The 12,290-nt window shown below is 54.9% G+C and overlaps 1 protein-coding gene across 1 annotated transcript in view; it reads right to left on the minus strand.

Annotated features, from left to right (window-relative positions):
- The window catches only part of GTF2IRD1 (GTF2I repeat domain containing 1), a 113,324-nt gene that overhangs the window by 43,699 nt on the left and 57,335 nt on the right, over positions 1 to 12,290 (minus strand). The window contains 8 exon segments of the mRNA XM_068524256.1: positions 1,087 to 1,152; positions 2,061 to 2,108; positions 8,826 to 8,876; positions 8,879 to 8,914; positions 9,515 to 9,595; positions 10,037 to 10,074; positions 10,949 to 11,057; positions 12,000 to 12,025. Of these exon segments, the coding sequence (XP_068380357.1) occupies positions 1,087 to 1,152; positions 2,061 to 2,108; positions 8,826 to 8,876; positions 8,879 to 8,914; positions 9,515 to 9,595; positions 10,037 to 10,074; positions 10,949 to 11,057; positions 12,000 to 12,025 (455 nt within the window).

Genomic DNA, 12,290 nt, shown 5'->3' on the forward strand with positions numbered 1-12,290 from the left:
TAGGGCCACCCAGATCTATGGGGCCACGGGCCTCAACTCCCACCTCCCATGTCTGCATGGGGGGGCCGCAGGTGCTGGAGCCCTTTTGAAACTTAGCCCTTAGTTGAACCCTCCTGACCCTCCTGAGGTAAGTACTGTTAGCCCCAGGCTGTGGGTAAGAGACCCAGAGCCCAGAGGGAACGTGACCTGTCTCAGGTCTCAGAGCCCCAGAGCTGGAGGATGTGAACCCAAGTAAGTGGGGCCCCCAGACCTACGCTCAGTTCGTGCCCTCATACCCTGGCAATGCAGGAGAAACTGCTGACGGCTGGTGAGACCTGGCATCGGCTCCACCCAAGTCCACTTGTCTCCGTGCTGCCAGAAAGGCTCTCCAGAGGGTCCCCCTGCCACCATGAATAACCCCAAACCCCTGCATGGCCCAACACCACGCCTCGGGCACCAGACAGATCTGAGGCCCAGGCCAGGCACTGCTGCTCACTAGCTGTGGGGCCTAGGACAAGCCACATCACTTCCCCAGGCCTCATTTTCCTCATCTGTAAAATGGGCACGAGGACACGGGCATTTTGTGAGATGGGATGGGAGAACTCATGTGAAGCACCTCGCCAGTGCCTGGCCAACCACAAGGGCTGAACGAAGAGTAGGCTTCTCCCTGCCTCCCTGTTCTCTTTCCTGGTCTTTCTGGTAGGAAAGATCTTATCCATCTGTCCTCCTGAGGACCCTGAACGAGGGTGTCTGTGGGGACAGAGGGGCAGTGACAGCAGTCAGAGTGGCCTCTGCAAGCTGAGGCTGAGGCAGACTGTGAGTGAGTGTGAGCCTGTTGAAGGAGGAGGTGGGGACGCTGCATTTCAGAGGGTGGGGTTCTCTGGCAGTGCCTCAGTCTCTCCGGGAGGGGGGTCTAGAGCTGAGGAAGGGGCAGGGTGGCAGCCCCTGCAGTGCCCCGGCCCTTTCCCAGTGGGTCCCAGCCCCTCCGGTCCCTCCCTCCCCTGTCTCTGTTCAGGGAGCAGCTGGGATGGGGGGTCAGGCCCTCTGAAAACAGGGCAGCTGAAGGGAGGCCTGGATGCCCTCGACCCTACCCGGCTCCTCACTCACCGTATCGCGTGTTGAAAAGCAGCTCCACCTGCTTCCGCAGAGGCCGGATCACGTCACCATGACTGTCTGAAAGGCAAAGAACAGTTTGGTGAGCCTCCCCAGTGGCAGCAGGACCCTGCTTCTCAGCTCATGTCCTAGGTCTGCTGGCACCAAGAATGACCCTGCGCTGGGGACCTTGGAATGGGGAAGGGTGATGGTGGCAGGTAACCTACTTCCTCAGAAGTGGCACCCCTGGAGACAGGTCCACAATTCTGGGGCTCAAATACCTGCTTGTGAAATCGGATCTAGGGCATTACCAGGACTGAATGGAAGGCTTTGAGGCCTAAGAATGACCATGGGCCTTTCTATGTGATTGTCACTCTAGACCAGCACCGTAAGTGACTTAGCTAGCGTGTGAACTCTAAGCCTGCAAATTGAGTATGCCACCACTAGGTGGCAGTGGATGTTGATTAAAACTTCAGAGTTCCTCCCCTGCCAGGTTGGGTTTGGGATCGGGAAAGTGACGCTCCTCTCCTCTGACACCCACTCATTCCGTTCCAGGGGTGGAAACAGACCCATCCTCACCTTGATTTCCCTGCCTGTCCTACTCCCACCCTCCACAGGGTGGAAATGAGCAGTGTTCCTGAGATTGAACATGTCTATTGGACACAAAGCCAATTTTGTGCTTTCAGGCCTAAATTCGACTTGCTCAGGAAGACTCAGCCTTAAAACCTTTGTGGAAAGAGGCAGGGTGTATATAAAAACAAAATAAGAAAGGCTTACAATTTCCTTTACCAGAAACAGCTGCTTCTACCTCTGACCGTGTACCTCTTAGTTCTACAAGACAGGTCTATAAACCTCCTCCCAACTCAGGCAGCCCACAGGACACCCACCCCCAAACCCGGTGTTGGGAAGAGACAAAAAGGAGATGCAGGACAGGGGAGGGGAGGAGACGTGGGGGGGGGGTGAAAAGTGAGGGGTGAACAGTGCCTCACCCTCCACAGGCCTCTCCTCAGGCCGCGGGTCCTCGCTGGGGCCTTTGTCTGAAAAAGAGGGTGCCAGGCAGCCATGTTCATCATCTCCTGCACCACCAAAGTCAGGGCAGACAGGTGGGGAATGGCAGGTCCAGACTCTGGAGCATGGCATGGTGACTCCCAGATGGGATCAGGGACTCCAGTTTTGCACAAGCACCTGCCCTCGCCTCCATGTGAGCTTCAGAGACCAGATATCCTGTGACATTTGGTAAACACCCTGTGGAGACCAGCCCTGCACCAGCCTATCCTTCCATCTACTGCCTGCCAGGTTCTGTTCTAGGCATTGAGGACACACGGGAACAAGACAAAGCCTTGTCCTCCTCATGTGACGTCAGACATCACATACGATGCCAGATGGCAGTGATGCCGTAAAGAAAAACAGAGGGAATTCCTTGGTGGTCCAGTGGTTAGGGCTCCACGCTTCCACTGCAGGGGGCAGAGGTTCTACCCCCGGTCAGGGAACTACGATCCCACACGTCACGTGGCATGGCTGGATAAGGGGATGGAGGAAAGGCAGGTGGGGGCGTGGAGCCATCTAGGGTCATGTGGTCCCGGGGCGTCTGACAAGATGGCACTGGCTCTGGACTGGGCCCAAGGGACCCAACCTTGTCCCCAGGTGCCCGTCCAACAGGCAGCAAGGTCGTGGCACAGTGAACAACAGGGGAGGTGAGGGCTCAAGCTGTACGGGGGAGGGGAGAGACTGGCCTTGGGGGCCCGAAGGGGGGTACACCTGGGCTGGACCCAAGTGTCCAGGGAAAGCAGTGGGGTGGGAGAGGGACACAGGCAGGGAGGGGGGAACAGAGTGTGGGGGGAGGGTGGTGGCAAACTCCGTGATAGCGGATTTCCGCAGGAGGATGAACTACAAGTGGGACAGCGGAAGTGGGGTGCAGGGGGCGGGGCACAGGCCGACTGGCGGGCTGCAGGGTCTCTATCAGCAGCAGCAGCTCTTTGGTGCCAAGAGCCGGAGGAAGGCGTGGGGACTTTCAACACTTGAAACAACCAGAAGGAAACTGCGACTTAGGAAGTTTGCCGTGTTTGCCAGGTGCTTTCCCAGGCAGGGCTAACCCTTAAACAGCCCTTCTCAGCCCCTGACACGAGGCTGAGCTGGTGAGGGGTGGAGCAGTCGGACCCCGGGTCTGCTCTTGGCCAGCTGGTGGAGAGGATGCTCGGTGATGAGGAATGCAGGGATGGTCCAGACGGGATCGTGAGTGGGAAGGAAAGGGGCTGATCCTGGGAGAGCTGCCCACGGTCAAGGCCCACTCACGGACGGAGGGAAGGGGAGCCTGCATCTGGGATTGCCAGACAAGCCTAAGCCTTGGGGCTCAGCCCGGAAGGTCCTGGAAGGTTTCATCTATGCTCAGCCTCTGACTTAAAAAGGGCCAGGCCTGAGCTTTCGGCCTAAATCTTCCTCATGGCAATAGGTACACTATGGGCAGGTAGATGCTGGGCCCACCTGACTCTGCCTGGAGGCTTTTTTCTGGCTGTGGGAGCAGACCAGCAAGGTACAAGGGCTGGGATCAATGCCTGGAAATAGCTCTCAGCCAGTGACGGAGGGCAGATCACCAGCCCAGCCCCCAGCTTCCTCAGCTGCATTAACTCAGGCGTGCGACTTACGTGGGCTCCCGTGGTCCCTCAGCTCAGCTGCCCACAGGGGTGACGGGCCTGACGGCACTGCTGTCCTGTCCACTCCCCCTTCGTACCTGGACTGCCCTTCCCGGACTCTCCTCCCAAATGAACGAAGGCCCCTGTCTCAGGGGAAGCCCCTGGGGGATCCCAAACTCATCAACTTCATCTTTGCCATTTCTAGACAGAGAGGGGCAGACAGGAGGAGAGGAGTCCGGTGGGGACAGAGGGACGAGCAGTGCTGCCAGGGAGGGTTCCCTGAATCAGGGAGCTGGATCTGTCTCAGGGCGGAGGGAGATGCCCAGATGTCACAGCGGCAGCACCGATCAAGTTCACGAACTGGCTTGAGAGGAACAGGAGGGGAGACCAGGAAGTCTGTCCCCACTCTGAGCTGTCCGTGTGTGCAGGGCCACCCCCAGGCAGTAGCAGCAATCTGAGAGCCAGGCAGGAGATGACCGGACCCAGACACCCACAGGGAACCAGCTCAGCTCTGTGGCTCTACTAAGCAGGGGCCACTAAGGAGGGGCTTCTGCCAGCCTTTGTTATAGGACCGTGAAAACAGAAGGAAGCGGGGCCAGGTCCTCTCCTGGGGGGCGGGGGGGCTCTTTCAAAGGCAGCAGGAGATGATGACCTGTGTACTTTGGGGGCCCTAATTCCAAGTGTGAGAAAGTTGCCTGCTTTTCCCCCTGCCCCCTGGCATGGGGGCTGGGCTACTTACCCTGAACAAACCCGTCCATGTGCTCAATGCCTCCCCATTTTCAACCTTGGTAAACGATCGAGGGCATGACCAGAGATGCCCAAGGCACCAGGTGAGCAAACGAGGGATGATTTGTACAATACAGTAACGACACCAGTTGGGAGAAGCCTTTCCAATAGAAATGGCACCATGCTGGTCCACAGCCCCCCAACCCCAGGGGCCTCCACAGATCGGGACCCCCTTGGTCTTCTTTTTTTAAAAATTTATTAAATTTATTTATTTTTGGCTGCGTTGGGTCTTTGTTGCTGTGCTCGGGCTTTCTCTAGTTGCGGCGAGCGGGGGCTACTCTTCGTTGCGGTGCGCGGGCTTCTCATTGCGGTGGCTTCTCTTGTCACGGAGCACGGGCTCTAGGCGCGCGGGCTTCAGTAGTTGTGGCTTGAGGGCTTAGTTGCTCCACGGCATGTGGGATCTTCCCAGACCAGGGATAAAACCCATGTCCCCTGCACTGGCAGACGGATTCTTAACCACTGCACCTCCAGGGAAATCCCCCTCGGTCTTCTTAATACTGCTGTGAATGCAGCCAGGTGACATGCGACCTCTTAAAGACCAGGCCACACTGTCAGCTCATTCTGAGCCTTTGGTCCACTACACTCCCCACACAGTCACCGGATTGCTTCCAATTCCACTCATGCCCAGCCCGTGCCTGACAATATTCTTTCTTCATTACCAAGGTATTAAAAGCACATCGCAACTGATTTAGGGAGTGACAAAGATAAATCACTTAACCTAACATAGCTACTTTTTTGACATTCCCCCCCCCAAAACAGTGATTATGTTTTCAACACAGTTGTAAACACCATCAGTTTTGCGTCTTCTACAATCTCCCTTGTTGCCTATTTTTAGTGCCTGCCTAATAGTCCATCAGGAGGATACCATTAACAGTTCCCTGACAGCTGGACCAGCTTGTTGCAATTTTTCATGGTCATCATTAACGTTGGCACGAACATCTCTGTGCAGAAAACACTGTTCACATTTCAGACAACTTCCTCGGACCCGGTTCCTGCTGGACGTATGGGGGAGGGGGTGGTGGTGCTCATTTTTATGGCTCTTCAAGCTGACAAGTTTCTCTAAAAAGCAACTTGCCCATTTGCATTCTTACCAGCACCAGGTCTGTGCCCATTTCCCCACGTGCTCAGCAAAAGTTCTGTTGAGTTAAAAGGTGCAAGAGATGCCCCTTTGTTCAAGCCCTTGTTTCTCTGTGGCTGCATGTGTTTACTGTCTCTCTCTTCTTCTGTGGCAGGTACTGGGATGTACTTACTACTCAGATCCCCTTCAAGGAAGAGCTTGTTGGCCTAGCAGCGGGGAGTGTGGTCAGCGGGCAGCTGCCCCTTCAAGGACTGCCCTTCCAGGGTGGCCCGCATCTCGTGACTGATTGAGGTGGAGGTATAAAGGCCAGGATATCCAGTGCAACTGGGAGCAACTCTAAGGGGCCTTTCTGGCTCCGAGCTCCCCGTGGGGTTGGAAGACGTGTTGCTGCAGCCAGATCATGGCTTGCCTTCTCCCTCGTCCCCCTGTGCTTCTGTCCCCTCCCTTACATAGGTGTTGATCCCAAGGGCAGCCCCTAATAAACACCCCACACATTAAACTCCATCTCAGAGACAGGGCCCCAGGGAACACAACCCATGACACACGTCCTGGGGCTGTGAATTTTTCTTGTGCGTTTCAGCCCAGTGTTCTGGTCTGTCAAGGCCATGGGGAACATCATTCTTGGATGGACTGACCATTCCTCCCCAGGGATCTGCAAATTGCATAATCTTGCTGCCTAAGGTCCCTTTATCCAACTAACTGACAAATGTTTGAGGAAGGACCAAGCCCTCCAGGACAACAGGGGAAACCTTCCCCATGTGGAGGCTGGGGTCCCCCTGTAGCCCTCCCTTTTTTTGCTTGAAATTCAAATAACTTTTATTTAAGTTGAAAACAATACTTAAAACTGCATTTAGAGTCAAAACCTTTTTGTTTATAAAAATCATGAGGAGCTTCCGCAGCTGGCCCAGGGTCATCTGGAGATCTTGATGTCGTATGAGCCAACTCAGTCCTGTGGATGACCCCACACTGGGTCCCCTCTGATGGCTTACAGTCGCCCATGTAGAAATCTGTTCCAGAACTGTGCCTGGGACTAACGCACGGTCCACCTGTTTGCAATTTGGGCAAAACCTCATCTCCAAGTCTATCTCTGTTGTCAGCTGTGACTTCTCACGTCCTATGGACGTCTTAGGTATTATCCGTAGATCACACTCATCCACAGCTGCTCTGGGGACCCTTTATATCTCCTTATTGAACTGGACTCCCAGGTCCTCCTCACTCTTTCCTGTTTCCAGACCATTCTCCCTGACAGAGAAGACGGAAGCAGACGAGGAGCAGAGATATTCTGCCTTTATTCTGTCACCAATTAACGCGGCACCACCCATCTGGGCCTGTAGGAAACCTTCTTATTTATTTTTCCAGTCACTTGTTTATTTTTGGTAGGGGAAAAGTTAAAAAGCGCAGTAAAGCATACAGAATATTATAACAAACACTCATGGACCTATCAGCCGGAATGAATACACATTAGCATTTTGCCATATTTGCACACGGTTTTTTAAAATAAAACATTAGCAATACTATTTTTACATCTCCAAATTTATAGAAATGCTATATTATCTATATCCTTCTGCACTTGCTTTTCACATTGAACATTATGAGATTTCTTCACACTGTTCATTTAAATACACCTACTATGCTTTTGCACAGTATCCTTAAGCAATACCCACCCCTCTCCCCACCTAATCAAGCCCACACCAGACATCACAGGCAAGGGAAACAAATTCCAGCCATCTTCCTAAAGTTTCCTGCCCTGGCCCTGCATCCTCTATTACAGAGCCTTCCAAACTCAAATCATCTAAGTACTAATATTGTTTTCTGCCATATCCGCAAACCTTCTATAATTTACATACTATTTGTCTTTATAATGATTCACTTAAAAAAAATTTTTTTTTAATTTTTTGGCTGTGCCACACGGCACGCCAGATCTTAGTTCCCCAACCAGGGATCGAACCTGCACCCCCTGCAGTGGAAGCGCGGAGTCTTAACAACTGGACCGCCAGCGAAGTCCTATAATGATTCACTTTTTAAAAACATTAACTATGTGTAATAATTCTTACTTCTTATTATCAATAATAACATCTGTTGAGAATGGTTGGAGCTGAGAGTTGGGCATGTGAGATTCATTAAGCTATTCTTTTCAACTTTGGGTGGTTTTGAACATTTCCAAAATAAACTTTAAAAAACAAAACCCACAGAACCCTACCCTCTCCCTGCTGCTATCCACCTGCCCAACCATTCCTCTTGCCTAAATTATCGTCAGAGTCTGTTTCTGTCTTTGTCCCCAGACCTTCTGCAGTCTGTTCTCAGCTCCACGGTCAGAGTAAACACTGTTAAAATGTACTCCATTAGCGCCAACCCCCGCACTGGTTCCTGTCTCTTCAGAGTTAAGTCTCCAGTCCTTCCTTTGATGTACACAACCCTGCATAACTCACCCACCACCTCCCTTTCCCCGCCTCACTCTGTTCCAGCCACCCGGCCTCCTTGCTGTTGCTCAGACATGCTGGGCATAGCCCACCTCAGGGCTTTTGCCCATGCTGCTCCCTCTGCCTGGAAAGTTCTGTCCTGATATCCACATGGCTCCTGCCCGCACCTCCTTCAGGTCTTTGCTCCAATGTCATTTTCTCAGTGAGGTCCTCTCTGACCACTCAAATCCTGTAATAACCACCCCCTCCTGTCCCTGATACTTCCCCTCCTGGCTTTGTGTCTCCCTATAGCACTTACCACCATCTGACTTTCTATTTTTCTTTTTCGTTTTTTTGGGGGGCCGCACTGCACAGCTTGCAGGATCTTAGTTCTCTGACCAGGGATCAAACCCGGGCTGCTGGCAGTGAAAGCCTGGACTCCTAACCACTGGACTGCCAGGGAATTCCCCTATTTTTCTTATTGATTTGCTTACTACCTGTCTCCCTGCACTGGGATGTCAGCCCACAAGGGCGGGGACTTTGTTCTGTTGGGTTCACTGCTCTGTCCCCAGCACCTTGCACAGGACCTTGTACATAGTAGGTGCTCAGTAAATAGTTACTGAATAAATAAACAAATTTATCCAAATGGGAGCTCCTGGGAAAGACATAGTAACCAGACTTAATATTAACTCAAGGCCTATTTCAAGTTTTCAGAAAGGAACCTGGCCTGGATCGGGGAGCCAGGCATATACTGAGTTTCTCCTAAGGGGGACAGTCAATACCAAGAAAAGTCTAGGGGCTTCCTGGCCCACCCTCTCCCTGTTACATCCCAGGGAGGTGGGTCCCCAGCCCATTTCTTACCAGTCAGCATCTCCATCCCGTAACCGGAATCTTCCGAGGGCACATGTCCAGCATCGAGTCTGTCATTTCCTCAGAGGCTGGGGAAGGGTCTGGAGGCAAAATTCCAAATGACAACAGCATCTTCTGTCTGTCCCACCCCATCACGGTCCCTCAGGGACCTCCCAGCCCAGCACGCCCACAGAGCAGGACCCTTACGGAAGCTGCACCCTGGACTCTGGGAGGGTAGCTGTGCCAGAGGACAGCGGGGACCCAAGGGGCCTGGAGCCTGTGGTCACCCCATACTGAGCCTCCAGATGACAAGTACATGCCCCTCTTCACAGATGTGGAAACTGACGCTCAGAGGGATCCAGGTCTGGAGGTAAACTCAGATCCTCTTACTCCAATGACCTTTTCTTCTCCCCCGCAGCCTCTCAAATCCCAGGAAGCCAGGCCAGAGAGGTGAAGGCTGCGGGGACCTTTAGGAAGGTCCGAGCTGAGACCACCTGACCCCCAGCCCAGAGGGCAGATGTGGCTACAGAAAGCACACGCAATGCTGCACGCTTTCACAATCAGACCAGAGAAGCAGCGGCCTGGCGACCCCTTCTTGGCCGGCGCAGGTGCTCGGGAGAGAGAACAGGACAGCCCGGGAGGGGACACGGTGGTGTTCGATCCCTGTACCTTCAGGCGGGGGTGGCAGGATCAGCCCTTACCTGGGACAGTGACCTGAATGATATCTAGATCCTCTGGCTCGATTTTGATGGGTCTCAGCCCACCTAGCTCCCCGGAGGTTCCTGTGAGGGGGAAATGAGGGATCTGGTCAAGTGTGGGCGTGAGCTTGGCCGGGCAGGGGAGTCATTCCTGAACATTCTCCTGTCTGTGACTTGTTAGTAGTGCCAGGAAAAGTCACGTCAGCCCTGGTGTCTGAGCTATAGGTAGATACAACGTATAGACCTGGCAACTGAGGCCTGCATCGCCAGGGATGTGGAGGCAGAGGTGATACCCGAATCCAGGTCTCCCACAAAGCCACCCACATCCCACCTGCCCCTCCCGGCCCCCAGCAAGCTCCCAGCATGCTCTGCGGCCTGGGGGAGGGTCAGGGGACAGGGGTGGACAGAGGACATTCATGAATACCCAGGCTCATGGTCTGAGCCGGCCTCCTCCCCAGAGCTGCTGAGTGGGGCTGGTGGACGCCCTCCCACCCCAGACACACGCAGTGGGGTCCAGCTCCTCACCTGGCCCACAGTCTTCAGAGAGACTGCTTTTGTCCGACCTGTGGGAAGGAAGCCGAGAAATGACATGGCATCAGCCCGAGCTTTCCCCCTCCAAGCAGTCAGGGGCCCACGGCAGCTGCCAATTCAAGATGTACCCCTGACCACATCTGCTCCCATCCCACCAGGATCCACGCCCCCCCTCCCCACGCCAGCAAGGTTCCCAGTGTCCCACCTCCTGGACAACAGTCTCCTGGCCGCCCCACCCGAGCTCCTGCTCCCTATCCTGGGGTGATGTTCTGGGCGTCCACCTTGCCCACCAGCTGGGAGCTCCTGAGGCCTGGGTCTGGCCAGTCTAGGAGCCCCACCACTTAGTGCAGTGAGGGTTTGATCAGTGCTTGTCGGGGGACTAAGAGCTGTAGGGACCACCCGCCTGGAGAGGGTTCAGGAGTCTGGGGAGGGGCTTGGGGAGTGAAGCTGGGCAGGACCCTGGGATGGAGGATTTGGTTCATTCATAGAACACTGTCGGGGAGGCCTGGGCTGGACGTGGGGATTCCGGGAGAGATGGCCCATCCCTGGCCTGGGTGGGGGGCACTGGTGAATGGCGACCAGGCCGTGAGCTGAGTGAGAGGCCTTGTGGACATGCAGGGCAGATTCCTGACCTAGTCTGGGTGCCAGGGAAGGCTTTTGAGACTAGATAACGTATGGCTAGATCCCAAGGGGTGACAAGAGTCCTCCAGGTGGAAGAAAATTGGCGAAATCTCTGTTCTCCTTCCGGGTCCCTTTAGATTCTCCCTGGGCCACAGTGGGGTGAGGCGCACAGGTGCCTGTGCGGGGTGTCCAGGTGGAGTGAGACGCTGGGCCCAGCATCCTCCAGCCAGTCCTAGGCCTTGCTCCTCCCTGCAGAGCTGGGGTAGAGCCGGGGTGTGGCCTTACCGAGCAGTCCCAGCCAGGTCCAGGACGGCAGCACGGGAGACCTCCGCAGAGATGTCCTCGGGCGGGCTGGCTGGCTCCAGCTTTGTGGGGTCTTTGGTAAACTTGTTCCCTGGGGGCAGAGCCGGGGAGGGGCAGGGCGGTCAGGGAGAAGGTTCTCCAGCCTCCTCTGCCTGCGGGGCACCCAGCAGGGGCCTCTGGGGGAAGCTCCTGGGGGCACCCCTCAGGTGTGGTCTAGCCTCTGTCCCTCCTTCTTGTGGCCTCCATGTGCAGCCAAGCCAGGAAGGGGTCCAGGGAGAGATGCCTCCCCTGGGATGAGGAATAAGGATGCCGGGGATCTCAGAGGATTGGGCAGGAGGAAGAAGCCAGAAACTGCTGTCCTGACCTCAGGACAGGGGCTATGCTATTGGGGCTGAGGGAGCCCTTGGGAAAGGGACTGAGTCTCTCCCAAGGCTGTACCATGGGACCATTCTCTCATTTAGTTATCCCAGGAACCCAGAGGATGGTGCTCTTATCTTTTCACAGATGTGGAAACTGAGGCCCACATGACCGTGCCCAAGGTCCCAAAGCTGGGGGGAGGTAGGGCCGGTACTGGGACTCAGATATGTTGCACCCCAAGATCCGTGCTCCCTTTGCTGCACCTGGCAGAGCCCATCTCTTCCTCCTGAGAGGCAGGCCACCTACTGGTCATGGCCTGGGCACTTCGGTTTGCATCTAGACCCCAGTGCTCACTAGCTAGACTTCAGGGAAAAAACCAGAACCCACTTTATAGGACTGTTGAAAACTAAATTAAATTAAAATTAAATACACTAACAGCTTAGGAGAGTAGCCATCACATGTTAGTATTCAGTAAATGTTAGCTTTATTATTCCCCATCCAGGGCTTCCCAGGTCTGGAGGGGATGTCCTGACAGTCTGTCTGCGCCTGGGAGCTGGGCCCCCGGATACAGAAGCCACACCCAGGCTCCCTCGGGTCCGGTGTGGTGGCAGCTCAAGCACTCTTGGGGGCATCAGCTTGGTGGCTTCAGAACAGACTAGACGGTACCCACACATACCTGTGAAAATTCGCTCATCGAACATCCTGGGGAGAGAGGAGAGATGGGCATGAGAGGGGAGCCGGCCTCCAGGTCCCCTCAGTGATGGTCACTCGAGTCCCACGTGCATGGCCGCAGACCTGGGCACCGGGCTGGCCTCACATGGGGGCAGGAGAGGGCACGGTCCAGAATAGCCAGATACCCCCCAAACAACCAGACATCCCAAACCATTTCTCTATGGCCAGGGAAGGCACTGGCCAGCCCCTGTGGGGGTCCCGGAGGGTCCAACCTATTCAGCTCGACAACCCAGGT

The sequence above is a fragment of the Eschrichtius robustus genome, chromosome 16, assembly GCF_028021215.1.
Source record: "Eschrichtius robustus isolate mEscRob2 chromosome 16, mEscRob2.pri, whole genome shotgun sequence".
Classification (NCBI taxonomy): Eukaryota; Metazoa; Chordata; class Mammalia; order Artiodactyla; family Eschrichtiidae; genus Eschrichtius; species Eschrichtius robustus.